This window comes from Abramis brama (assembly GCF_963993115.1).
Source record: "Abramis brama genome assembly, chromosome: 13".
In the NCBI taxonomy this organism is placed as follows: Eukaryota; Metazoa; Chordata; class Actinopteri; order Cypriniformes; family Leuciscidae; genus Abramis; species Abramis brama.
In genome coordinates this window covers 4,986,872-5,013,869 of record NC_139975.1, presented here as the reverse complement: position 1 = coordinate 5,013,869, position 26,998 = coordinate 4,986,872, and the positions used below count along the sequence as shown (strand labels likewise).

General features: G+C 39.6%; 3 protein-coding genes and 1 pseudogene across 16 annotated transcripts in view; all 4 read left to right on the top strand.

The window, feature by feature from the left end:
• The window catches only part of LOC311095149 (protocadherin gamma-A11-like), a gene marked incomplete at its 5' end in the record, with an annotated part of 169,103 nt that overhangs the window by 55,509 nt on the left and 86,596 nt on the right, over positions 1–26,998 (top strand). The window contains one exon of one of the 13 annotated variants that reach the window (XM_084133550.1): positions 14,598–17,187. The exons of 11 other annotated variants lie outside the window; for them this stretch is intronic. In XM_084133550.1, the coding sequence (XP_083989676.1) occupies positions 14,770–17,187 (2,418 nt within the window). Of the gene's footprint in view, positions 1–14,597; positions 17,188–18,005; positions 20,595–26,998 lie in introns of those variants that run through there. One more of the 13 variants, XM_084133549.1, reaches the window with a different exon arrangement.
• On the top strand, positions 2,371–8,218 carry LOC311094807 (uncharacterized protein). The gene is made up of 3 exons (XM_084132981.1): positions 2,371–4,433; positions 4,671–4,741; positions 5,432–8,218. The coding sequence occupies exons 1-3, from the start codon at positions 2,505–2,507 to the stop codon at positions 7,935–7,937; spliced, it is 4,506 nt and encodes a 1,501-aa protein (XP_083989107.1). The 5' UTR covers positions 2,371–2,504; the 3' UTR covers positions 7,938–8,218.
• LOC311094806 (protocadherin gamma-A11-like) lies at positions 21,427–23,670 on the top strand (the record flags this gene model as incomplete). The annotated part of the gene is given in 2 exon segments (XM_084132980.1): positions 21,427–23,545; positions 23,548–23,670. Coding segments are annotated over 2 exon segments (2,151 nt in total). The 3' UTR covers positions 23,580–23,670.
• Positions 24,553–26,991, top strand: LOC311095177 (protocadherin gamma-A5-like; annotated as a pseudogene). The gene has a single exon. The product of its transcript is annotated as a protocadherin gamma-A5-like (transcript).

The following is a 26,998-nucleotide window of genomic DNA, read 5'->3' as shown; positions in this document are numbered from 1 at the left end:
ATTACTATTCAAAATCTTACAAAAATCTCAAAAGCTTACAATGACTTCAGTCAATATTAGGTAGTTATCATGTTTTTCACTTTAGAATACTGATCCAAATAATTAGTAGTTCCTTTAGAATGATGTAGTAATACTTGAGTCATTAATAGTGGGTTACCATTACCTTTTATTATAAATTATGCATTATTCATGTTAATTATGAACCTGTAGATAGTAGTTCTCTGGGAGGTATGAAAAAAATAGTAGTTATTGATTAGCTAATAATGAACTACTGCATTCATCTGAGCGCTATTACTTACTAATTTGTTAATCAGAGTTTCTTGTTAGTTAATAGTAGTTACTAGAATGTTAATAATGCGTTACTCGTTTGTTCCTGTGTAATTCTTCATTAATGAAGGAACAGTATTCTAAAGTGTTACCTTGTTTTGATTTTCACTCCATTGTACCGAACTCGTACCGAACCGTGATGTCTGAACCGAGGTATGAACCGAACCGTGACTTCTGTGTACCGTTCCACCCCTATTCTGATGTCATACACAGTTTCAAGCTCGTCATGTTATAGAAAATCGTCGACGGTGATCGAAGGACTATTTCAGACATTGGATTTATTTGTACACTTATGCTTCTTTTACATGTTACTTGTCAGGGACGTGCGGTCAGGGTAGGCAGGGTAGGCAGTGCCTCACCAAAGGAAATGTTGACATTACATTTATTAATTCCAAGAACTTTATTAATTCACCACATTATTAATTGCATTTATTTTATTCCAAATATTAATTTTTGTAACAAAATTTTTCAGGAATACACATATAATATACTCATTTTGCCATTGTTTGCTCCTAAAACCATTGTTTCATGCAGGAAATTCAAGGCCATGGCCATTGAGGCAGAGGTTAGCAGTGCCTCTTTGGTCCATAGAACGTAGTTTACGTAGGTTTGCGCATGCGCAGTCAGTTCTCATGCTGTCTTGAATTATCAACATTGAGGCAGAGACCGAGCTTGCTTCATGTCACGTGATCCACTCGCTCTCACTCAATCCGCACTTCCCGATCTAGCGGCGCCTAGCGTTGGCTGTCAACAGGCCCGGGGTGGGTAATCGGGAGAATTCCCGGTGGGCCGCTTCACTTTTGGGCCGGTCGAGGATTTTTGTTTTTTCACATTTGTCACGTTAGTTACATTAGGCTACACACGTTCCGCATTCTGACACCGCAGCGCGCAGCCTCTGCATAGGTTGTACCATGTGAGGGAGTTATCCCCTCCCCTCCTATAGAGTTGGTTGGGTCCATAGCCCGTCTTTTCCAAAACGTTTTCTCGGGTAACTACCGCGGCACCGCCGGCGCCTACCGATAGCTGGGCCGGCCCGGTAGCTATGCGTCAGGGAGGATGGATGGGAGGAAGAGGCCAGGAGGTATGGAAGCTTGTTTCCGCCACAGAATAAAACATTTTAAAAGATAATTGCGACTTTTTATCTCACAATTGCGAGTTTACATCTCGCAATTCTGTCATTATTTCTCAGAATTGCGTGAAATAAAGTCGCAATTGCGTGTTATAAAGTCAGAATTGCAAGATATAAAGTCAGAATTGTTTGAAATAAAGTCGCAATTGCTTCTTATAAAGTCTAAGTGAATTATTATTTAACCTTTACATTATTTTTTGAACCATGGCATTAATACAAACTACACAATAGTGACTAGGCTGCTTGTAGGTTCGCTGACACCGGGCCGCCTCCCTCTTACTGTGTCCCGCACAAAACATTTGTTTGTTGTATAATATATATCTATCATAAGATAGATGTGTCCATTAATTTGATTATTAGATTTGATTGTGCATTAGCCTCACATATGACTTTGCTGTATGCAGGCAGCGATGTGATGATGCCTGATATGAACTTGGGTTGCTTCATTAACTGAATGAATATGAACATATGCCACATTGAAGGGTCACAGCCTACCCATGACAAGATTTCACCGCACGTTACTGTTACTTGTATATCTGGATTTATTTTCTGAACAATTTCTGAAACATTTTAAAGATTCTGCGGTGCTGCTCAGATGTTTGGCCTTTTGTTCTTCGTGCTGATGGCGCACACCGCTTATGGAGACGTGAGCTATTCTTTCCCGGAGGAGATGAAACGCGGATCTGTGATTGGAAATATAGCAAAGGATCTCGGGCTCGATGTGAACAGACTGTCATCTCGTAAGGCTCGCATTGATACTGAAGGTAATAGAAAACGATACTGTGACATTAATCTGAATACTGGAGAACTGACCGTAGCGGAGAGAATCGACAGAGAAGAGATTTGTGGAAAGAAAGCTTCGTGTGTTCTTAAGCAAGAGCTCGTGCTGGAAAATCCTTTAGAACTAAATCGTATTATTCTCAATATTGAGGACATAAATGATAATTCACCACAGGTCAAGGAAAGTGTTATAAAATTCGAAATACAGGAATCAGCGGTCAAAGGATCGCGTTATTTATTAGAAGAGGCTTACGATGCGGATATTGGCATGAATTCAGTGCAGTCATATACACTTCAAAATAATGAACATTTTGTTCTTAATGTACTTACCAGGGCAAATGGGAAAAAATATGGCGAGCTCGTTCTTAATAAAGAGTTGGATCGTGAGCAGCAGAAAGAGGTGACTTTAATTCTCACTGCGGTAGACGGCGGGACTCCACCGAGATCAGGGACTGTAGCCATACACGTCACTGTGCTGGATGCTAATGATAATGCTCCAGTCTTTAGTCAGGCCGTCTATAAAGTCAGTCTGCCTGAAAATTCTCCTGTAGATACTGTAGTGGTGACAGTGAGCGCTACTGATGCTGACGAGGGACAAAATGGAGAAGTGACCTATGAATTTTGTCATTTATCCGAACGCCTTATGGAAATATTTTCCCTTAATTCGTTGTCTGGAGAGATAAAACTAACAGGACTCATTGATTATGAGGAGGAGAATTTAACTGAGCTGCCAATTCAAGCCAAAGATGGTCAAGGGTTAGCGAGTCATGGTACAGTAATAATAGATGTTATTGATGCCAATGATAACGCCCCTAGAGTAACACTTAAATCTCTAAACAGCCCCGTTCCCGAGAACGCGTTACCCGGTACAGAGGTTGGCATCATTAATGTTCAGGACAGAGACTCTGAGAATAACGGACAGGTGCGCTGCTCCATTCAGCAAAACGTCCCATTTAAACTCGTTCCTTCAATCAAAAATTACTATTCTCTGGTGACCACAGGTGAATTAGACCGCGAGCTGCTCTCTGATTATAATATTACAATCACTGCTACTGATGAGGGCTCTCCGCCTTTATCTTCCACTAAGAATATTCACTTGACTGTAGCTGACGTGAATGATAATCCACCTGTATTTGAGGAGCAGAATTACAGAGCTCATGTGCAAGAAAATAACAAACCGGGCTCCTCTATTTGTTCAGTATCAGCTACAGACCCGGACTGGAGACAGAATGGCACTGTAGTTTATTCTCTGTTGTCCTCTGATGTCAATGGCGCACCGGTGTCCTCCTTTCTATCCATTAACGGAGACACCGGGGTCATTCATGCCGTGAGGTCGTTTGATTACGAACAGCTGAAGAGTTTTAAAGTGCTCGTGTTAGCCAGAGACAACGGTTCTCCTCCTCTGAGCAGTAACGTGACCGTGAGTGTCTTCATATCGGATGAGAATGACAACTCTCCTCAGATATTATACCCTTCTCCGGAAGGAAACTCCTTCATGACCGAGATGGTTCCCAAAGCTGCGCAGGCGCGCTCCCTGGTCTCCAAGGTGATCGCCGTGGACGCGGATTCTGGACAGAACGCGTGGCTCTCGTATCACATTATTAAAGCGACTGATCCGGGACTTTTCACTATCGGTGTCCGCAGCGGGGAGATCAGGACGCAGCGGGACATTTCTGAATCTGACAGCATGAAACAGAACCTTATTGTGTCCGTGAGAGATAACGGACAGCCCTCTCTCTCAGCCACGTGCGCGTTGTATTTACTCATATCAGATAACTTGGCTGAAGTTCCAGAACTGAAAGACATGTCTCATGACGAGAGCAGCTCCAAACTGACGTTTTATTTGATCATCGCGCTGGTGTCCGTTTCCACTTTCTTCCTGACCTTCATCATCATCATCCTGGCCGTGAGGTTTTGTCGCAGGAGAAATCCCAGACTGTTGTTTGATGGAGCTGTGGCCATTCCCAGCGCCTATCTCCCTCCAAATTACGCAGAGGTGGAGGGCGCGGGAACTCTCCGCAGCACTTACAATTATGACGCGTACCTGACCACGGGCTCGCGCACTAGTGACTTCAAGTTCATCAGATCTTATAATGAGGGCACACTGACTCCTGACATGACTCTGAAAAAGACAGCTTTGGATGATCTTGAAGGACTTGATGCAGAGGCTATGCAAGAAAGCACCTCTGAAAATAAGGTATGAAACTGATTCTGCATTTTCTTAATGTGCGCTGTATCATCACTGTGAAATTTAATATAAAACACTTAATTTAAAGTATTTGTTTGTTAATGGCCTTGCAAAAGTAGATTTTGGAGTAGTAGTCTCATCAAATCTTGCTAATCAGAAAGATCTATAAATTGCAACTTTTCTTACCTTTGCAACCATTCATATGGAATTCTTCTCGTTTTCTTTTTCTTATTGTTCTGTGTTGAGGTTACAACCCAAGAAACTGGCTTTACCAGTTATAACATCAGTGCATTGGCTTATAACTATCCATTTGTCCGGTATTAAAAGTTTACATATAATTAAAAAAAGTGACTTTTTAAATACATTTCCAGAAGGGAATTTTAATTAGGTAACCATCATAACCTAGTGTGTATAATTATTATTAATTATTTATTCTATGAATTTGAGAGTTTCGTATGATACAGATTTAAGTTAAGATCAGTCCTTCAAAAAAAAAAAAAAAAAAACTATTGTTAAAAATAAATGTAAAAAAAGTTTTCAAATCTGTTTTTGGCCCCTGAAATAATATTTAGCAAATACATATTGATATCTATGTTCTTCATAATAATAATAATAATAATAATAATAATAATAATAATATTTTATATATATATATATAAAGAACATAGTAGTAATGACATATACTGAGAGATTATATAAAATTGATATCAATATTTATTTGCTACATTTTTTATATATATATATATATATATTGTGTGTGTGTGTGTGTGGAAAGAGTTTGTGGGTCTGTAACTCTTACATTTGGTCTCTGGGTGACGCTCTCATGTTATGAACAGCTCAGGAAGAAGTGATCTCATCTGTGCTCTGTGCCCTGATGCCCCAGTTTAATCTGTGTTGCACAGCGAAGAGGGAGAGGAGAGGAGGGAGAGATGAGGGATGGATGGGGAGGGTAGTGATGTAGGCGTGTTGTAGAGAAAGAGAGAGAAAATAAAAATCTAATCCGACAGGAGCAGGCATCAGAGCACAGTGTCTGCCCCATCGAGGATCTCTTCAGAATGCGCTTTCATCCTCATTATTTTTGTTCTTTATTATTTAAATGTAACCATTAATATTTACAACATGATTTGTTTGTCAAGATGCGTACTGGCTCATTTCTGGCTTCAGCTTTGCTTCTGCTTCATTTGCATGTGTGGTTCTCTTGCTGAAGTGCGTTATTCGGTTCCAGAGGAGATGCAGCAAGGCTTCATCATCGGTAATGTGGCGAGGGATTTGGGAATAGATGTGACGGAGCTCAAGAGACGTAATGCTCGAGTTGTTGCTGAGGGGAGCCGACAGTTTTGCGAGCTGAGTCCAGAAACAGGCTCTCTGTTGGTGAGCGAGAGAATGGACCGCGAGGAGCTTTGCTCACAGTCTGCACCCTGCGTCCTGCAATTTCAACTGCTACTGGAGAATCCGCTCAAAGTGTACAGTCTCCTCTTGGACATCCAGGACATCAACGATAACAGCCCAGCGTTTGATAACGGTCAGATTGAGCTTGAGCTACTGGAGTCAACGGTCCTAGGGAGGCGTTTTCCACTTGAAAGTGCTCACGATCCTGACATAGGAGCTAATTCTGTTCAGCATTATCAACTCAGTGGGAGTGAATATTTTGCTTTAGAGATGAATACTCAGGTGGACAGAAATGCATATCCTGAATTGGTGCTCAAAAAGCCTTTGGATCGAGAAAACCAGGCTGATCACTTTCTGACCCTAAGTGGAGTGGATGGTGGCCGGCCTTCTCGTTCTGGAGCGGCTTCAATTCACATTCACGTGTTAGACGCTAATGATAATGTTCCTGTGTTTAGTCAAAGGGTGTATAAAGTCAGCGCACAAGAAAATTCAGCTCAAGGTTCTGTGTTGGTTAAATTAAATGCAACCGATTTAGACAGCGGGATTTACGGGGAAGTAAGTTACTCTTTCAGTCACGTGCCTGATAAGACAAGAGGGATTTTAGAGGTTGACCCTGTGACGGGAGAGGTGAGGGTCATGGGCGCATTGGATTACGAGGAGGCCAGTTCTCATGAGCTGGATGTTCAAGCCAAAGATGGAGGAGGACAGTCATCTCACTGTAAACTCATCATAGATGTGATAGATGTGAATGACAATGCACCTGTTATTGCAGTTAAATCAAATTCTGCTACTGTGCCAGAAGACGCTTCACCTGGAACCATGGTGGCTTTGCTAAATGTTTACGACCTTGATACCGGCACCAGTGGCCGGGTCACGTGTGAGATATCTGACGATGTGCCATTTAAGCTTGTTTCAGAAGTGAAGAATTACTTTATGCTTGTGATTGATGGAGTTTTAGACCGGGAAAAGAGTCCTCACTATAACATAACCGTGACTGCTGTGGATGCTGGAACACCCCCTTTATTCAGCAGCAAAACTGTAGCCATAACAGTCACAGACGTTAATGATAATCCTCCTATTTTTAGACACGGTGACTACAGCATCCAGTTTGCAGAGAATCAGCCTCAGGGAACCCCAGTCATTAAAGTCAGAGCTGACGATGCAGATGAGGGGCAGAATGCTAGAATCCTGTATTCTCTTTCAGAAGATGCAGCTTCTCTTTTCTCCATTAACGCAGAGACCGGTGAGATATTTACTCGACGGCCCTTTGATTACGAAGCGTCCACTCACTTCCATGTTCCAGTGATGGCGCGAGATGGAGGCAGCCCTCAGTTCACTAGCACATGCACTGTCCGGGTCTTTATTGCAGATCAGAACGACAATGCTCCGGTTGTTCTGTACCCAGTTCAGTTTGATGGATACCTTGCAGATGACATTGTGCCCAGAGATGCTCCTGCAGGTTATTTGGTCACTAAAGTGGTTGCTGTTGATGCAGACGCAGGGCACAATGCATGGCTGTCCTATCGAATCTTGAAAGCCACGCAGTCTAATTTGTTCTCTGTTGGACTGCACTGTGGGGAAATTCGGACACTAAGACCATTTGCAGAAGATGATGAGATCAAACAAACCTTGCTAGTCTCTGTGAGTGATAACGGGCCTGAGTTTTTGTCTGCCACTGCAACTGTCAATATTATGATTGAAGATGGCTTGCCAGTCATCGATGAGCTCTTTGCACGTGGCTTGGAAGAGTCTCATGCTCACAAGGACCTTATTCTGTATTTAATACTGGCTCTGGCAGGCGTGTCCAGTCTTTTCTTTGTGCTCATCATTGCTATGGTCTATATGAGATTATGTAGACACAGATACATGTATCGCTCAACTGCAAACTTACCCGTTTTTCCTCCCACCTATGGACCACCTGGCTACTCCGATGTGAGCCGCTTCAATACTTTGCAGAAGGATGATCAATATAATTCATTCTTAACCACAGGCTCGTGGAGAGGGGACTTCAGATTCGGCTCTGACTTTGTTGATTTTGACATGCGGAATAAGAGTGGGACGTCAGGGCATGTGGGTGGCCGCAGCACTGCACGTGCAACGCTCTTAGTGCCACATAAATTCTAACCCAGATGGTTTGACCCTGACAATCATACAGAAAATCCTTATCAACAGATCGGACTGAAGGCTTTATTCAAGCAAATGACAAATGTTCCTCATTATATGCATTAACCTGTTTCATGAAAACACATTACAGTGAATCCTTCACTTTTGTTTTATGTCCTTTTCTGCTTTGATTCTGCATGTGACAAGATCTTGACATCCATAATCATGTTTTTTTTTTTTTTTACACGTTTTATAATTGCACTTTAAAGACTTTAATATTTGTGTGCTCTTTAATATTTTATGCGGATCTGCTTTAATGTATTATTTTAAAATATAATAAGAAAATATGTTGAATATAATATAATTATTATATATATATATATATATATATATATATATATATATATATATATATATATACAGTGCTGCTCAAAAGTTTACACAACCATTGCAGAATCTGTGCAAAACAAAACAAAATAAGAGGGATATTTCAAAATGCATGTTATTTTTTATTTAGTGCTGTCCTGAATAAGATTTTTTACATAAAAGATGTTTACATAAGACAAAAAAAAAAATAATGTTCAAACGACCCCATTCAAAAGTTTATGTCTCCTTAATGTTTAATACTGTGTGTCGTTACCTGGATGATCCATAATTGTTAAATTCAGCTCTTTTTGTTTTGTTTTGTGGACTGTATGTAAACATCTTTTATGTAAAATATCTTATTCAGGACAGTACTAAATAAATAAATAAAATAATAACATGCATTTTGTATGATCTCTCTTATTTTGTTAAAATTATTCATATTTTCACAGATTCTGCAAGGGATGTGTAAACCTTTGAGCAGCACTGTATATGATGTCACAATGAGCAGAGACTTTACTTTTTTCCTTTGGAAGCCATGAATGTCAGTCAGTTATTTTATTTTTATTATTTAAGAGGTTTGCACAAGAGTTAACAGTAAACTGCAAACTTTAAACTTGAAATTAAATGTCTTCAAAGTGTTCTGTTAACTCTGCTAAACTATAATTACTAAAACTATAATTACTAAAACTAAAACTGAAACTAAATATATAACAACTAAATAGAAATGTGTTCACAAAATAAAAACTAAACTAAAACTAAGAAAACCATTAATGAAACTAACTAAAACTAAAACTGAAATTTACAAGAAAATTAAATCTTGACATCCATAATCGTGTTTTTTTTTTTTTTTTTTTTACACAATGTTTTATAATTGCACTTTAAAGACTTGTGTGTGCTCTTTAATATTTTATACGGATCTGCTTTAATGTATTATTTTAAAATGTAATAAGAAAATATGTTGAATATAATATAATAATTATATATATATATATATATATATATATATATATATATATATATATATATATATATATATATATATATATATATATACAGTGCTGCTCAAAAGTTTACACAACCATTGCAGAATCTGTGAAAATGTGAATAATTTTAACAAAATAAACTAAACTATACTATAACAAAACTGCTAAACTATAATTACTAAAACTAAAACTGAAACTAAATATATAAAAAATAAATAGAAATGTGTTCAAATAAAAACTAAACTAAAACTAAGAAAACCATTAATGAAACTAACTAAAACTAAAACTGAAATTTACAGGAAAATTAAATTAAATTCAAAATAATGTAAAAATGCAAAACTATAATAACCTTAATAATCACTGAGTTTGTATTTGATGAGGATCCATCTTTTCATTCTTTGACTGCAGATATTTTCTGCCTGATCATACACACACACACACACACTCTCTCTCTCTCTCTCTCTCTCTCTCTCTCTCTCTCTCTCTCTCTCAATCTCTCTCTCTCTCTCTCTCTCTCTCAATCTCTCTCTCAGACTGAAAGATTAAATGGTTGAAAGAAGTTACATTTCACATAAACCCTCTTCTGCTTCTGTGAACCAGATTTATCACAAATATATCTTCATCTGTCTTTCCGTACTCTTTACTATGTGATTTTATACATATTAAGCTGACATGTTATGAAAACTCTTTTCTTATCCTTTCTCATAAATGTGCAATGTCATCTATGTGCAATTTGTTACTGGTGATTTTACCTTAAAGTTCAAATAATACATTTTTCCTTTGAACCTTTACAATACACAAACTGTGAATGTATAATTAATTTACACAAACACACATTTTTACCAGAGGATGTTAATCTGTATGCATTTAGTTATTGATTTGAACCAGAATCACTGTCACTGGAGGTGTCTACATTTATACTTTAGATATTTTAACCCTTACTCTGCATAGTGCTGTGCGTGTGTGTGTGTGCATTATGTGCTTTGTAAAGTGACTTTCAGCTTTAGGAGCTATATTAATAAAAAGATTTATCAAAAGAGGCACAATCTGAGCATCTCTTTTAAGTGGGAAATTATGAAATACTGCATGCAACATTTGACACATTTATGAATGATTTTGTTGATTATTCAGTAGAAATATTCAACATGGTCATACCCTTCAGCAGTCTTCGTAGTGTCCCAGTATGGCTGTCCTGTGTTAAATCAAAGATATGTATGTATGTATGTATGTATTTATTTATTTATTTGTTTGTTTGTTTGTTTATTTATTTTTTATTTATTTTTTTCTGTTAACAGTAAATGTACTTGCAGTAACCAGTGCAATGACAGAATATGTTTGTGCATATGCTTGTCTTTCAATCCAGGTAGCATAAGATACAATTGTAATGGCCTTTCACCTTAAAGTTGTTCATAGTTAAATTGTTGCTTGAAAGCTATCTTTAACTAGATATAGTTATCTTACTGGTCATACTTTCGGTTAGTAATTCATACCGTATATCTTTGGCAGTGCTATTGTTAGCTTCACGTTTGCTCTAAAGCAGATATTTCTATTGCAGGGTTTAAAATTACTGGTAAGAAATGTTGCTATACTACAATGTGTGAAAAGTGTAATGTGATTATCTTCATTTAACATTTTTATTACATTTACCAAGATACTTTGCCATGAAGATGAGTCTAAAAATGAGTAGTTTTATGACATATCTAACCATCATTTAACAACTGTCCAGACATTTGAGCTTCTTATCTAGGATAAAGGATGCTTTAGTCTCGTGACTATAAGGCCACATGTAAACTGTTGGTCTGCTTGATTAAATGTAGAGTCTAGATGGAGAGAACTGTTTTCTCTGAGCAGATGTTTGTGTGTTTTATAACTGTGACTGTGCACTGAGCTCATCTGCAGTGTATAATATGTTCTGACATGCCTTTAATCGGGCCATGAACGCCTGATGCATACACGTGAGCATAAATAATGCCACAATAATGCTACAACAGAGAGACTGGGGTGAATTTGCAAATAAATTTCAATCAAATGTCATTCTGAGCTTAATTTAGGGATTTTCAATTGACATTAGGGGCAAATTTAATTAGCATTAGATCTTTGGATGGTTAATATACCACTTAAAAAAAAAAAAAAAAAAAAAACATAAAAAGTGTTTTATTAACTGAATCATAGTTGTTGACTTAACAATAGTTGTTCTGAGTGCCAGTTATGAATGCATGGAATATACATGTAGTTAAATGCTTGGTATCACTCTCAGAAAAAGGTACAAAAGTGGTCACTTGGACGGTTACCCTTTCAAAAGGTACACCCTTGTACCTTATTTACCCCTAAAGGGTGCATATAAGTATCTTAAAGGTACATGTTAGTACCTAAATGATACATATTAGTACTATTTAAAAATGATATCACTACAGAGCTAGCTTTTGTACCTCTTATTCTGAGAGTGTACAGTATTGGGACTGTGATGTACTGCAGATCCGTATCCACAGAATGCTGTACATATTCCAGTCAGTGACTGTGTGCTATTTAAAATGTTCACTCATGTGTGATTAAACTGTTGCTTTAGGCAGGCCTACTTCTGCTGAACACTTCTGTACATGTGAGAATCTCTCTCTCTCTCTCTCTCTCTCTCTCTCTCTCTCTCTCTCTGTCTGTCTGTCTGTCTGTCTGTCTGTGTCTGTGTGTAAAAGAGAAAATGGACAGCAAAATTTTAAAACACAGACTTGTAATCCAATCTGATTATTTTAGTGCACACATGCAGAGATGCCTTCATGAAGAGCTACTGGAGGGTGACAGAGGCAGAAATGTTTCCTCATGTCCCACACACTCTTGTGTTTCTCAGTGTACACTTTCCAATCACGCTGGATATCATGATGATGCCATTGTGTATGCTAGTATGTCATTATGTTACAGTGTTTCTGTGAAAGCCATACTCAGTGTTTTATGGCTTTTCTGAGTGCACTTTGGGTGTGTTTTTTTTATTTTGTTTAATCAATAATACAAATGCTTGCCTTGGCAAACACCATTATTGCTTAAGTGCACAAGTGTAAGTGCTACGAACAAATCAACACATTTTCTTCAGGAAAAAAATTGTAAATCTATTTTTGTTAATTATTTTCTTTCTCTTTTCTCCCCTCCATGACTTGCACCTGCGCTTCGTCCTGATTAATGGAAATGAATCAATCTCCTCTTATAGGTAAGAAACACATATTTGATACACTGCTATTTTATTATATAAAATATTATTGTTAATCCACAGAAAGCTTTTTTCCACTGCACTTTCTATCTCTCTATCTCTCTCTCTCTTTCAGTCTCATTTAAATTTTCATACTCTCCTTAAAACCTCCACTACATGTTTTTACTTTTAGAGAAAGACCTCATGATGGGCTGTTTGCTCATGTTCAGTTCAGTATGTGAATGTAAGCATACAGTATGTGCAGTGCTCCATCTTGTGGTGGTTCACTAAAACACTGCCAGAGCGACTGAATCATCATCAAATGTCCCCACAAGGATAGTAAAACCTGAGATCACCTACATTGAGGGAGTAGCCAGCGGTTCGCCATGAGGGAAATGGGTTAATAAACATACTAAATTATATATTTTTGAAAATGTAAAAATGCAGAAAGGTTTGTGTGATGGGTAGGTTTAGGGTGGGTTAGTGTAAGGAGAAAGAATATACAATTTGTCCTGTATAAAAACCATTACGTCTATGGAGAGTCCCCACAAAGATAGCGAACCAGACCGAGAGAGAGAGTGTGTGTGTGTGTGTGTGTGTGTGTGTGTGCATTATTTAGGTCTCCCCCACCCCCCACCCCTGCTGCAGCAGTGTGTCACTATGCTTTAAGGCTGGACACTGGCCCACTTTTACAGCATTAAAAGTGCATCAGGCTATATCGGACACAGTCTGAATAATGCAATCTCACCGCACTAAGTATGTGTGACTATGCGGCATCTTCAGAGCTGCTCATGTTTCATGCATCCACATAGATGTGTAGTCAGCGTACGTGTTTGAATCATCTGCAGAACCCAAAACTACTACTGTACAATAAAAATATACAAAACAATAACACATACCCTGCTTCTGTATTTATATAGCTGCACTGTAAAAAATTATTGTTGGTTTAACTTAAAAAAGTAAGTTACCTGGTTGCCTTAAAATTTTGAGTTAATAATAATACAACAAAGAGATTGATTTAATAAATAGAAACTCAAAATATTATGTTATCTGACCCACATTAATTATCTAAGTTGATTTGACAAAAGATTAAAAGCTGTGATAACAAATCATGAAAATATTTTTTTTTTTTACAGTGTGCAAACATTGTAAAATTATCATTGTCACACTGCAAAACCTTGTAGCGGATACATTCTGGTAACAATTTATAATTTGACATAAGTTAAATTCATCATAAACTAAGAATAACATTTTAAAACCATTTATGAATCTGGGTTTTGTTCATTTACAAATGACTGGGTTTTGTTCGTTTTGGGTTTTGTTTTGGAAATTCCATAAGTGTAATGCATTTCATATTGTACAAACTGTATATTCTCTCCTCCTATACTTTCCCTAATTCTACTCATCACACAAAACTTTCTATTTTTAATAAAACATTGTGTAGTATGTTTTTAAGCCATTATAATTACGAGGACTCTAGAAATGTCCTCATAAACCACATTTATGCTGTAATACCAGTGTGATACCCATGTCATTATACAAATTTGTGTCCTCTTACATCATATGAACAATCACACACACACACACACACATTCTGCTTTTCCTGGACCAGACTGAGGATTGTGTCTGTTTATTTGGAGAACACTCCACTCACTTTCATCCTCTCAAAGGTAGGTCATCATCGGCTAGCTTAGACAGTATAGATCACATCTGACTGGCTCACTATTACACACTTTCTTCATAATTTTTGATTAAATAAGAGGGTGGCCAAACAAGAATGCACCTAAAATCATGTTTGGCCCTCTTGTTAAACACCTGTCATGGAATACATAGGTTATTGATTCATGGTAAACTGTAATTGCTCAAATCTGGTTGGGTTGACTTTATTTAATTCTGCATTGTTCCTGTTCTGAGCTCATCCCAATGATGAATTTTACTTTTTTAAGCACTAGGTGCTCACTGTCGAGGTTCTGTCCAGTAATGACGATCATTAGATTCAGAAATGTAACTTCTGTGTGCAAGAACCTCATATTGCACTCTCATAAATCAGACCTTGCTCTTTGGGCCCTGATGCTGGACAGTCCCGCACTGCTGTTGTGCTTCTTATTGACTGTGAGAGGTGCTGTTGCCCAGGGAGAGGATAGTGCTCAAAAGAGCAGTGTAAAGAAGGCATTGCGTCAGACAGGACAGAGAAAACAGACGAAGCGGTTTGTTTGTACATAGCTCTTTTTGGAACATTCTGAATAATACAGAGGAGATTTTTAAATGGTTGGATATTTGAAAACACGTGGTGTATGATTGTATTTTCTCGGATTACTACATTTGCAGGATGGGGGATAACAAAGGAGTCCATTTGCGGCGGTGTGTAAAATGGCAAGCAGGATTCTCCATTTTTCTTTTATTCGTGCTGAACTCGGCGTCTGGGCAGATTCGTTACTCTATTCCAGAGGAAATGAGACCTGGATTGTTTGTCGGAGATGTGGCGAAGGATCTCGGTTTGGATGTGAAAAGGTTGGTGTCTGGCCGTGCGCGTCTCGTTATTGATGACAGTAGACAATATGTCGAACTGAACCGTAACAAAGGACATTTGGTGGTGAAAGAGAGAATAGACAGAGAGCAGCTCTGCGGACAAAAATCACCGTGTAGTTTCGGTCTTGAGATTTTGCTTGAAAATCCTCTCGAATTTTTCTCGATTACAATCGAGATTCAAGACATCAATGATCATGCACCAGTTTTTTCCCAGAGAGAAATCGTTTTAGAGATTAGCGAGTCCACGCCTATAGGCACCATTTTCTTGTTAGACACCGCGACTGACCCTGATGTTGGATTGAATTCTCTTCAGAGCTATAATCTGAAACCTACTGATAATTTTGCTTTAAAGCAGCACAGTCGCTCAGACGGCAGCAAGTATGCAGAGATGGTGTTGCAGTCAGTGCTGGACAGAGAGAAACAGAGCGAGCATTCACTTATATTAACGGCTATTGATGGTGGAGACCCGCCGCGCTCTGGAACTGTTAAAATACTCGTTACTGTTCTTGATGCCAATGATAATGCACCCATTTTTACTGAAACAATGTATAAAGCAAGTGTAGCTGAGAACGCAGTAAAAGGGACGTTGATAACTAAAGTAAGTGCATCTGATGCAGATCAAGGTTTCAATGGCAATGTCACGTATTCATTTACTCATATGGTAGAGGACGCAGCGCACCTCTTCCAAATCAGTGCAGCCACTGGTGATATAACACTCACTGGCAATTTAGACTATGAAGCTGTTCAGCAATATGAACTTAATTTGCAGGCGAAAGACCCATGGGGCCTAACCGGTGCAAGTAAATTAGTCATAGATGTTGTAGATGTTAATGACAACAGCCCGATTATAACCATGACATCTTTTTCAGGTAAGATACAAGAGGATTCTCCTCCTGGCACCATTGTAGCTTTGATAAGCGTCCAGGATGTAGACTCCGGTAAAAATGGACAGGTCCGCTTAAATTTAGAGCAAAATTCACCCTTTACAATTAAACCATCACCGCGCAAGTACTACACTTTAGTAACCGACGCGCCACTAGACCGTGAAAAAGTTTCCAGTTTTAACCTAACGTTAGTTGCATCAGACGAAGGCAGCCCTTCATTATTCAGTAAAAAAACGATTTCACTAGATATCACTGATATCAACGACAATGCTCCAGCCTTTAGTGAGCGTGAATATAAAGCGTATATATTAGAGAATAACTCTCCCGGCGTTTCTTTGCTGACTCTTCAAGCAACAGACCCTGACGCAGGGCAAAACGCGCGTATCGCGTATTATATCATAGATACCGATGTAAATGGTTCTCCTGTCTCAACGTACTTCTCTGTTAACGCAGACAATGGAATTATTCATGCGGTGCGATCATTTGATTATGAACAGATGAAAGAGTTTAAGATACACGTGAGAGCGCAGGATGGAGGGTCTCCACCTCTCGGTTCAAATGCTACAGTTCTCATTAACGTTCAGGACCAGAATGACAACGCGCCTCAGGTTCTGTACCCGGTCCAGTCAGGTGTTTCTGTGGTGGCTGAAATAGTGCCTCGTTCGGCAGATGTGGGTTATCTGGTGACTAAAGTGGTGGCTGTTGATGTGGACTCTGGTCAGAACGCCTGGCTCTCATATAAACTGCAGAAAGCCACAGACAGGGCGCTGTTTGAAGTGGGCTTACAGAATGGAGAAATAAGAACTGTACGCCAAGTGACAGATAAAGATGCTGTCAAACAAAGACTCACTGTTGTAGTGGAGGACAACGGGCAGCCCTCTCGATCAGCTACAGTCAATGTTAACGTGGCGGTGGCGGACAGCTTCCCTGAAGTGCTCTCGGAGTTCACTGACTTTACGCACGACAAGGAATACAACGACAACCTGACTTTCTATCTAGTCTTGGCCTTGGCTGCAGTCTCATTTCTTTTCATAACATGTTTAGTCGTCATAATATCTGTTAAAATCTACAGATGGAGACAATCACGTTTGTATTATCAATCAAGTCTCCCTGTTATTCCGTACTATCCGCCGCGTTACGCAGACACCGTTGGCACAGGAACTCTGCAGCACGTGCATAATTATGAAATTTACAGAACCACAGACTCCAGGAAAAGTGATGTTAAGTATTTCGGACCCGTCAGTCAAAGTCTGATGAGTGTTGACGTGAGTGGAACAGAAACAATTCCAAAGGAGACACGAGCCGCTGATTTTACCGATGCGCACAGCACACTGGTAAGTTTGCACAAATGTGATTGTTCTATTTTCCAAATAGATTTTATTATTACTAACAGCTGATTGTCCCTCTAAATTATGTGTTCTCTTTTGCACATTTGCATGTTTTGTAAGCCCGATTGACCAAAACGTTGCTCAGTAAAATGTTATTTTTTTTTATTGGATTTTTATTTTTTATTTTTTATTTAATTTTTAATTTTTATTATTATTATTTTTGTATCTTTTTTAAAAAAATACTAATTTGTTACTGGTAATCTGCAATTTTGTTATTATGGCTAAAGGAGATCTATAAACAGCCCGTGATGTGGCGCTGTCCGTGGTGCTGAAAAGCATGTTCTCGGTTCAATCTTTCTTATCCTCTGTAGATTATGATATGCTCATAAATCGCTTAATGTAGTCTTTTTAAATATTTGTAATGAATAATTATTCGTTTGTGTTTCTGGAATAATACCGTCTCTCTGTGCTGAAGCTTTAAGCACCCAAACTGTTTTCTAAAATGAATTTTATTTCTTTGGTAAATGAATTCCACGTGGTAATGATTGCGACAATGGACATGATGGAAATTATTTAGATTTAAATTAAGTTTATAATAACCTGACTATATATATATATATATATATATATATACACACACACACACACAGTATACAGAATAACGAATTCACTTATATACTTATACATATTTTGTAGAATGACGTAGGCTTGTTAACGCTCACTTTGAACAGCAAGGGCCGCTGTTGATCAGTGAAACATTTTATGCTGTGCTTTGTCATCCAGCAATCTTTACCCCTCCCCATTTCTTGCGTTTTGGCAGATGAGGGCAAGGCTGCCTCGACATTTTTATTCAGGGTTTGTGTGCGGGAGATATTAAGGTTTTCAGTACAGTTTTGTTGCATTATTTTTGCTCACACCATCTTGGACTACATCTCAATATTTTAACTGGATTTGCTCTTTGTAACCCTTTGATTATGGTGCAACGGAGCTGTTGGATGACAGAATGCAGTCATCGCTCTTGGCTATGGAAAATGCTGTGGCTGTTATCAGTGTTTTTTTCTTGTTATGTTTACACTGCAAGCGGACAGATACGATATTCGATTCCGGAGGAGATGAAGAAAGGTTCACTCATAGGTAATGTAGCACAGGATCTGGGGCTGGATTTGAAAAGGCTTCGAGCGGGTCGAGCGCGTATAGTGACCGGAGAAAGCACTCAATACGCAGAGCTTAAAGCAGACAAAGGGATGCTAGTCGTGAGTGAGAGAATAGACCGAGAACAGCTATGCGGTGACATCACACCGTGCAGCTTCAGCTTCGAGATGATTCTGGAGAACCCAATGGAGCTGCACCCAGTTACTATTGAGATATTGGATGAAAATGATCACGCACCGTCGTTCCAGAACAAAGAATTAAAATTCGAAATTAGTGAGTCTGCAACGCTGGGTTCACGTTTTTTGTTGGAAAGCGCAGATGATCACGATGTAGGCGTGAACTCACTGCAGAATTACATTTTATCACCAAATAGCCATTTTGTTATAAAGCAACACTCAAGTCCAGACGGCAGTAAATACGCGGAAATGGTTTTACAGAAAGCCTTAGACCGGGAGGAGCATCCTCATCTATCTCTGAAGCTGATCGCTGTAGATGGCGGAAACCCGCAGAGGTCTGGCTCTGTTAACATAGATGTTACTGTTTTAGATGCGAATGACAATGCACCTGTGTTTAATCAGACTGTTTATAGGGCATCTGTGATGGAGAATGCACAGAAAGGCACGTACATTACTACCGTTAACGCCACAGATGCAGACGCTGGTTCAAATGGGCGAATAACATACAATTTCTATAAACAAAAAGGAACCGCTGCGCAGTTATTCAACATTGACAGCAACACTGGCATTATTTCTGTTGTTGGAGAAATTGATCATGAAAAAGATACTAAATTTGAACTTACAGTCGAGGCTAGGGATCAGGGTGGATTAACTGATTCGAGTAAAATTGCATTAGAGGTCATTGATGTAAACGACAATGCACCTGTCATTAATATAATGTCTTTCTCGAGCTCAGTATCTGAAAACGCTCCCTCTGATACTACAATTGCAATAATTAATGTTAAGGACTCAGACACTGATGATAATGGCAAAATCAATTGTTTTATCGAAGGATCTGAAGATTTTGCTATAAAATCGACTTTAAGAAATTATTATTCTTTAGTCACAAATGCTATTTTAGATCGTGAGAAGTTGTCAGAGTACAACATCACTGTTATCGCCACTGATTCCGGAAAGCCGCCTTTAACAAGCAGAAAAACGTTTCATCTGAAAGTAACGGATGTTAATGATAATGCCCCAGTTTTTAAGGACAGTGTTTATAATTCATACTTGCTGGAGAATAATTCACCCGGCGTTTCTATCCTCAGAATCAGAGCTTATGACCCGGATGAAAATCAGAATGCTCGTATATCTTACATTCTAGAAGAAAGTGACTTGGGCGGGTCTCCCGTAGGAACGTATGTTTCTGTTAACGCGGAGAGTGGGGTTGTACACGCAGTGCGCTCTTTCGATTATGAACAGATCAAAAACATTAAGATAACTATTAAAGCGCAGGATGGCGGCTCTCCTCCGCTTTGTAGCAACGTAACCGTGAACATTTTCATCCAAGATCAGAATGACAACGCGCCTCAGGTTCTGTACCCGGTCCAGTCAGGTGTTTCTGTGGTGGCTGAAATAGTGCCTCGTTCGGCAGATGTGGGTTATCTGGTGACTAAAGTGGTGGCTGTTGATGTGGACTCTGGTCAGAACGCCTGGCTCTCATATAAACTGCAGAAAGCCACAGACAGGGCGCTGTTTGAAGTGGGCTTACAGAATGGAGAAATAAGAACTGTACGCCAAGTGACAGATAAAGATGCTGTCAAACAAAGACTCACTGTTGTAGTGGAGGACAACGGGCAGCCCTCTCGATCAGCTACAGTCAATGTTAACGTGGCGGTGGCGGACAGCTTCCCTGAAGTGCTCTCGGAGTTCACTGACTTTACGCACGACAAGGAATACAACAATAACCTGACTTTTTACCTAGTTTTGGCCTTGGCTGTGGTTTCATTTCTTTTCATAACATGTTTAGTCGTCATAATATCTGTTAAGATCTACAGGTGGAGACAATCACGTATGTATTACAAGTCCAGTCTTCCAGTTATTCCGTATTATCCGCCGCGTTACGCGGACACTGTTGGCACAGGAACTCTACATCACGCGTATAATTATGAGGTTTACAGAACGACCGATTCCAGAAGAAGTGACTGTAAGTTTGTTAGACCTGCAAGTCAGAACGTGATGATAGTGGATCCAAATTCTACAGGAACACTGCAGCGCGTTCCCAACGAGAAAAACGTGCTGGATGAATTAGATTCGCCAGTAGAGGTGAGAAATTATTATTATTATTATTAGTAGTAGTAGTAGTAGTAGTATTGTTATTATTATTATTATTATTATTATTATTATATCGATCTATTTGTCAGGAAACATGCACACACACACAAACTCACAAGAGAAGAGATGCTTGCACCTAATTTCCATCTGCAGTCCCTGGGAATATTATTAGCCTATTATCATTCACTCAATTAACGTAATATGATAATGTAATAAACTGTAAAAAGTCTGCACTGAAGATGATTCCATATCAAGCACGTTTAATTTGCATCTCATGTTAGGAGAAACTGTGACATTTTACTCATTTATCTTACTTGTTTGTATTGAGGTTGGGCAGCGCTGATGTCGATTTAAATGTATTTTTGTTTTTATTTGTCTAACTTTTCTTTTGAAATGTATGCATTCTGTTAATGCTTATTTTCGACTCTAAGGGCCGCTGTTGGTCAGTGAAATACTTTGTGTGCAATAAGCTTGTCTAACAGTAAACCTTGGCCCCACCCAATCAATGCGCGCTGTGACGCAGCTCTCCCTCTGTTTCATTCCTTACGGGATGGTGAGAGGGTGACTATCTCTTTCCTTTCCTCTTCCTAACGAATATAAAACGGTTTTGTAGTCCTACCTTGGAATGTTCTTTTATTCCATTGAATACTGGAAATATTAATGGTGAACTTGCTTTCTAATCAGTATGGCTGTTAAGGATTTTTATCGAAATGGATGTGCTCGATGGCCTGTTTTCTTCCGACCGCAGTGGCAAGTATTGTTTTTCATCTCGTGCTACATTCCTTTTGCCATCTCTCAAATCCGGTACTCCATCCCTGAAGAAATGAGTAAAGGCTCGCTTATTGGTAATGTAGCACAGGATCTGGGGCTGGATTTGAAAAGGCTTCGAGCGGGTCGAGCGCGTATCGTGACCGGAGAAAGCACTCAATACGCAGAGCTTAGAACAGACAAAGGAGTTCTAGTCGTGAGTGAGAGAATAGACCGAGAACAGCTATGCGGCGACATCACACCGTGCAGCTTCAGCTTCGAGATCATTCTAGAGAATCCAATGGAGCTGCACCAGGTTACTGTCGAAATAACTGATGTTAATGATAATTCTCCAGTATTTGAAAATAATAAAATTAGTTTTGAAATAAGTGAGTCGGCAGCTCTTGGTTCGGGGTTTGCTTTAGAAAGGGCGTATGACCCTGACGTAGAACTGAACTCGTTGCAAAATTATATTCTCACACGAAATGATTATTTTGTTCTTAAACAAAACTCAAATCCAGACGGCAGTAAATACGTTGAGATGGTTCTCGATAAAGCTTTAGACCGGGAGGAGCATCCTCATCTATCTCTGAAGCTGATCGCTGTAGATGGCGGAAACCCGCAGAGGTCTGGCTCTGTTAATATAGATGTTACTGTTTTAGATGTGAATGACAATGCACCGGTGTTTAACCAGACTGTTTATAGGGCATCTGTGATGGAGAATGCACAGAAAGGTACTTATCTAATCACTGTAAATGCGACAGATGCAGACAGTGGTACAAACGGACAAATACTTTATTCGTTTTCTGATATAAAAGAACAATTTAAAGACATGTTTAACATTGACGGCGTTTCAGGTCAGATAACTGTTATAGGTGATGTTGATTTTGAAAAAGAAAAGCGGTTTGAAATAAGAGTTAAGGCCAAAGACCAAGGGGGGTTGACGAGCACTAGTAAACTTATAATTGATGTAACTGACATAAATGATAATGCGCCTGCGATAAACGTGATGTCTCTCTCGAGCACTATAGCAGAAGATTCGCCCCCAAGTACTACTATTGCTATAATTCATGTGAAAGACGCGGACTCAGGAAGAAATGGGCAGGTTACGTGTTCTATTGGCAAAAACCTCCTGTTCAATATCAAATCATCCCTCTCTAATTATTATAATTTGATCACAGATGCCTTTCTTGATCGTGAAACTCAGTCAGAATATAATATAACAGTGACTGCGACTGATTCAGGTTCACCTGCACTCTCGAGCTCAACGACACTTCGACTTAAGATTTCTGACATCAATGACAACGCGCCAGTTTTTGAACGAAGTAGCTATTCAGCAAACCTTCCTGAAAATAACGCTGCAGGGTTTTCCATATGTAGTGTGACGGCGAGAGATTTAGATTGGAATCAAAACGCCAGAGTGTCATATTTTTTAGAAGACACTCATATTGGTGGAGCGCCGATTTCCTCGTACGTGTCTATAAACTCTGAGAATGGTGTGATACATGCAGTTCGTTCGTTTGATTATGAGCAAATTAAACAGCTTAGTTTCGTTGTAAAAGCGCAGGACGGAGGTTCTCCTCCTCTCAGCAGCAACGCGAGCGTGAAAATAATCATTCAGGACCAGAATGACAACGCGCCTCAGGTTCTGTACCCGGTCCAGTCAGGTGTTTCTGTGGTGGCTGAAATAGTGCCTCGTTCGGCAGATGTGGGTTATCTGGTGACTAAAGTGGTGGCTGTTGATGTGGACTCTGGTCAGAACGCCTGGCTCTCATATAAACTGCAGAAAGCCACAGACAGGGCGCTGTTTGAAGTGGGCTTACAGAATGGAGAAATAAGAACTGTACGCCAAGTGACAGATAAAGATGCTGTCAAACAAAGACTCACTGTTGTAGTGGAGGACAACGGGCAGCCCTCTCGATCAGCTACAGTCAATGTTAACGTGGCGGTGGCGGACAGCTTCCCTGAAGTGCTCTCGGAGTTCACTGACTTTACGCACGACAAGGAATACAACGACAACCTGACTTTCTATCTAGTCTTGGCCTTGGCTGTGGTTTCATTTCTCTTTATCGTGTCTATCATTGCCATACTGTCAGTCAAATGCTACAGATGGAGACGCGAGCGGATGTTTTATAAATCTGGAGCGAATCTTCCAGTTATTCCGTATTATCCGCCTCTTTACGCAGACGTAGGCGGCACAGGAACTTTACAGCACGTGTACAATTATGAGGTTTGCAGAACCACTGACTCCAGAAAGAGTGATCTGAAATACGCCAGACCTTGCAGTGAGAGCATCATTAGTCTGGACACCAGTGGAACACAGACACTCACGCATGCGCAAAGAGAAAATCTGACCAACCAAGATTTCAACGATCAGGTGAGGTTTGCTGTATATATTTGTCTCTGATAGAGTTGAACGTTTTTGTTTATATGGGTGACTATTGTAAATTTGACCGTCGTCTGTAGATATTTTAGGTAAAACACACACTTTTTTAGTACAATGTTAGATAATTATCATGTGATTGTCATATATACTTTTTATAAAACCCTGGTGTAGAAAATGTGCCTTCGATTCACTGGCCATGGTGCTGAAATACTGTTAGTCGGAAATGTTCAGTTCATCCTTGTGACTTTCCGTTTTTCCCTTTAGAATATTATAAATTATTATTATTATTATTATTATTATTATTTTGTATTTAAACAAATTCTGTTGTAAATTATTTTTTTAATTTTGTGTGTGTATGTGTGTGTTTTCGTTGTTTTCTTCTATTTTAAATTGATTTTATCATTGCGGATACATGACAATTTAAAGACAAATCAAGGACAGATTTTTTTTCTTTTTTTTTCTCTGTGATGTTTATTGCGGTTCAAATTTATAATAATTAATGTAGCATTTATTCTTGAAATATTTATATTCTATTATGTAATGTTTTAATTTTAGGCCTTTTGAGCAGTAGACGTTTGGAAGAAAAATAGGAAATAGGAAAAGCATACGTGTATTCACTTGTTTCTGTAGTTCATCATACTGGACTCATAGTGCCGCTGTTGGTCAATATGTCAGTTTATAGAGCAGATCTGCTGCAGTTCCACCCCCATCATCTCCATATTATTAGAGAGAGAGAGACAGAAGCTGAGAGCGCAGTCTGAAGAGGAGAGAGAAGGCGAATCACGGAGATACTGTATTTAATATCCTTCTCTTGGATTTACAGACTTTTCTTGTTCTTTTCACTTTGGACATATACATGTTTTCCTCCAGTATTTTGGACTGATTTATTTGCTTTCTGTCTTAATCTTCATCCCGTGATCTTCTGCAAAATGTCGGACAGAACAATGGCGCGGCAAGTACTGCTGTTTATTTGGTTTCTCTCTCTCAGTTCAGCTCTCGGGCAGGTCAGTTACTCCATTCCTGAAGAAATGGCGAAAGGCTCTTTAGTCGGGAACATAGCGCAGGATTTGGGTTTAGATTTAAAGAGACTGAGATCGGGTAAAGCGCGTATTTATACAGGAGACAGCGCTGAATACATCGAGCTGAATAAAGAAAGAGGAGTCCTCCTTATCAAAGAGAGAATAGACCGAGAGGCGCTATGCGGACAGACAACGCCTTGCGCGCTGCATTTACAGATTATTCTGGAAAACCCAATGCAGTTGTACCGCGTTACAGTTGAGGTCACAGATATAAATGACAATGCGCCAAGTTTTAGTAAGAGTGAGGTGAGATTTGAAATAAACGAACTGTCTTCAGCAGGAGCCAGATTTCTATTGGACAGGGCTATTGATCATGACGTTGGTCGAAATGGTCTGCAGAGTTATTCTTTAGAACCAACTGATAATTTTGTTTTGAAATTTCAGAATCTCCCTGATGGAAATAAAGCCGTAGAAATGGTTCTTCAAACACCCTTAGACCGAGAGAAACAAGACCATATCTCGTTACTTTTAACAGCATTTGATGGAGGCGAGCCCCAGATGTCCGGTACAATGAAGATACTCATTACTGTTTTAGATGCTAATGATAACGCCCCTGTGTGTTCACAATCCGTATACAAAACCAGCATAGCTGAAAACTCACCAAGAGGCACAGTTTTAACAACAGTTAGTGCTTCTGATGCTGATCAGGGTTCGAATGGTAGAATATCGTTCTCTATTTCAAGTACGGCCGACAAAGCGGCAGATATTTTTGAAATAGACCCCGATGTTGGTGTTGTAAAGCTCACTGGGGGTATAGATTATGAAATGAGTAAGTATTATCAAATTGATGTTCAAGCACGAGATGATGGTGGTCATACGGATTCATGTAAGATAATTGTTGACGTTATTGATATAAACGATAACAATCCCACTATTAATATTATTTCAAAATCAAGCCAGATATCAGAGGATTCCAAATCTGGCACTGTTCTTGCAATATTAAACATTCAAGACGTAGACTCGAATGAAGGAGGTAAAGTTAATTGTCTCTTAAATGACAATGTTCCATTTGTCATTCAGTCATCGCCCGATGGTTTTTATAGTCTAGTGACAGACAGTGATTTAGACCGAGAGCGAGAGTCTGAGTATAACATCAGTGTGACGTGCGCTGATGAGGGCGTGCCCTCTCTCTCCAGCAGCGTCACTCTCTCCTTACAGATATCAGATGTCAATGATAACGCGCCCGTCTTTGAGAAGAGCTCATATGAGGCTTCTGTTCAAGAAAACAACACACCGGGTCTTTCCATATTCACAGTCAGAGCCAGAGACGCAGATTTTAACCAGAACTCCCGTGTGTCTTACATACTGGAGGACTCGTCGGTTAACGGAGTGCCCGTCTCCTCGTTAGTGTCCGTTAGTGCTGATAGTGGAGTCATACATGCAGTGCGATCTTTCGATTACGAGCAGATCAAAGATTTCCATTTCCGCGTAAAAGCGCAGGACGGAGGCTCTCCTCCTCTCAGCAGCAACGCGAGCGTGAAAATAATCATTCAGGACCAGAATGACAACGCGCCTCAGGTTCTCTACCCGGTCCAGTCAGGTGTTTCTGTGGTGGCTGAAATAGTGCCTCGTTCGGCAGATGTGGGTTATCTGGTGACTAAAGTGGTGGCTGTTGATGTGGACTCTGGTCAGAACGCCTGGCTCTCATATAAACTGCAGAAAGCCACAGACAGGGCGCTGTTTGAAGTGGGCTTACAGAATGGAGAAATAAGAACTGTACGCCAAGTGACAGATAAAGATGCTGTCAAACAAAGACTCACTGTTGTAGTGGAGGACAACGGGCAGCCCTCTCGATCAGCTACAGTCAATGTTAACGTGGCGGTGGCGGACAGCTTCCCTGAAGTGCTCTCGGAGTTCACTGACTTTACGCACGACAAGGAATACAACGACAACCTGACTTTCTATCTAGTCTTGGCCTTGGCTGTGGTTTCATTTCTCTTTATCGTGTCTATCATTGCCATACTGTCAGTCAAATGCTACAGATGGAGACGCGAGCGGATGTTTTATAAATCTGGAGCGAATCTTCCAGTTATTCCGTATTATCCGCCTCTTTACGCAGACGTAGGCGGCACAGGAACTTTACAGCACGTGTACAATTATGAGGTTTGCAGAACCACTGACTCCAGAAAGAGTGATCTGAAATACGTCAGACCTTGCAGTGAGAGCATCATTAGTCTGGACAC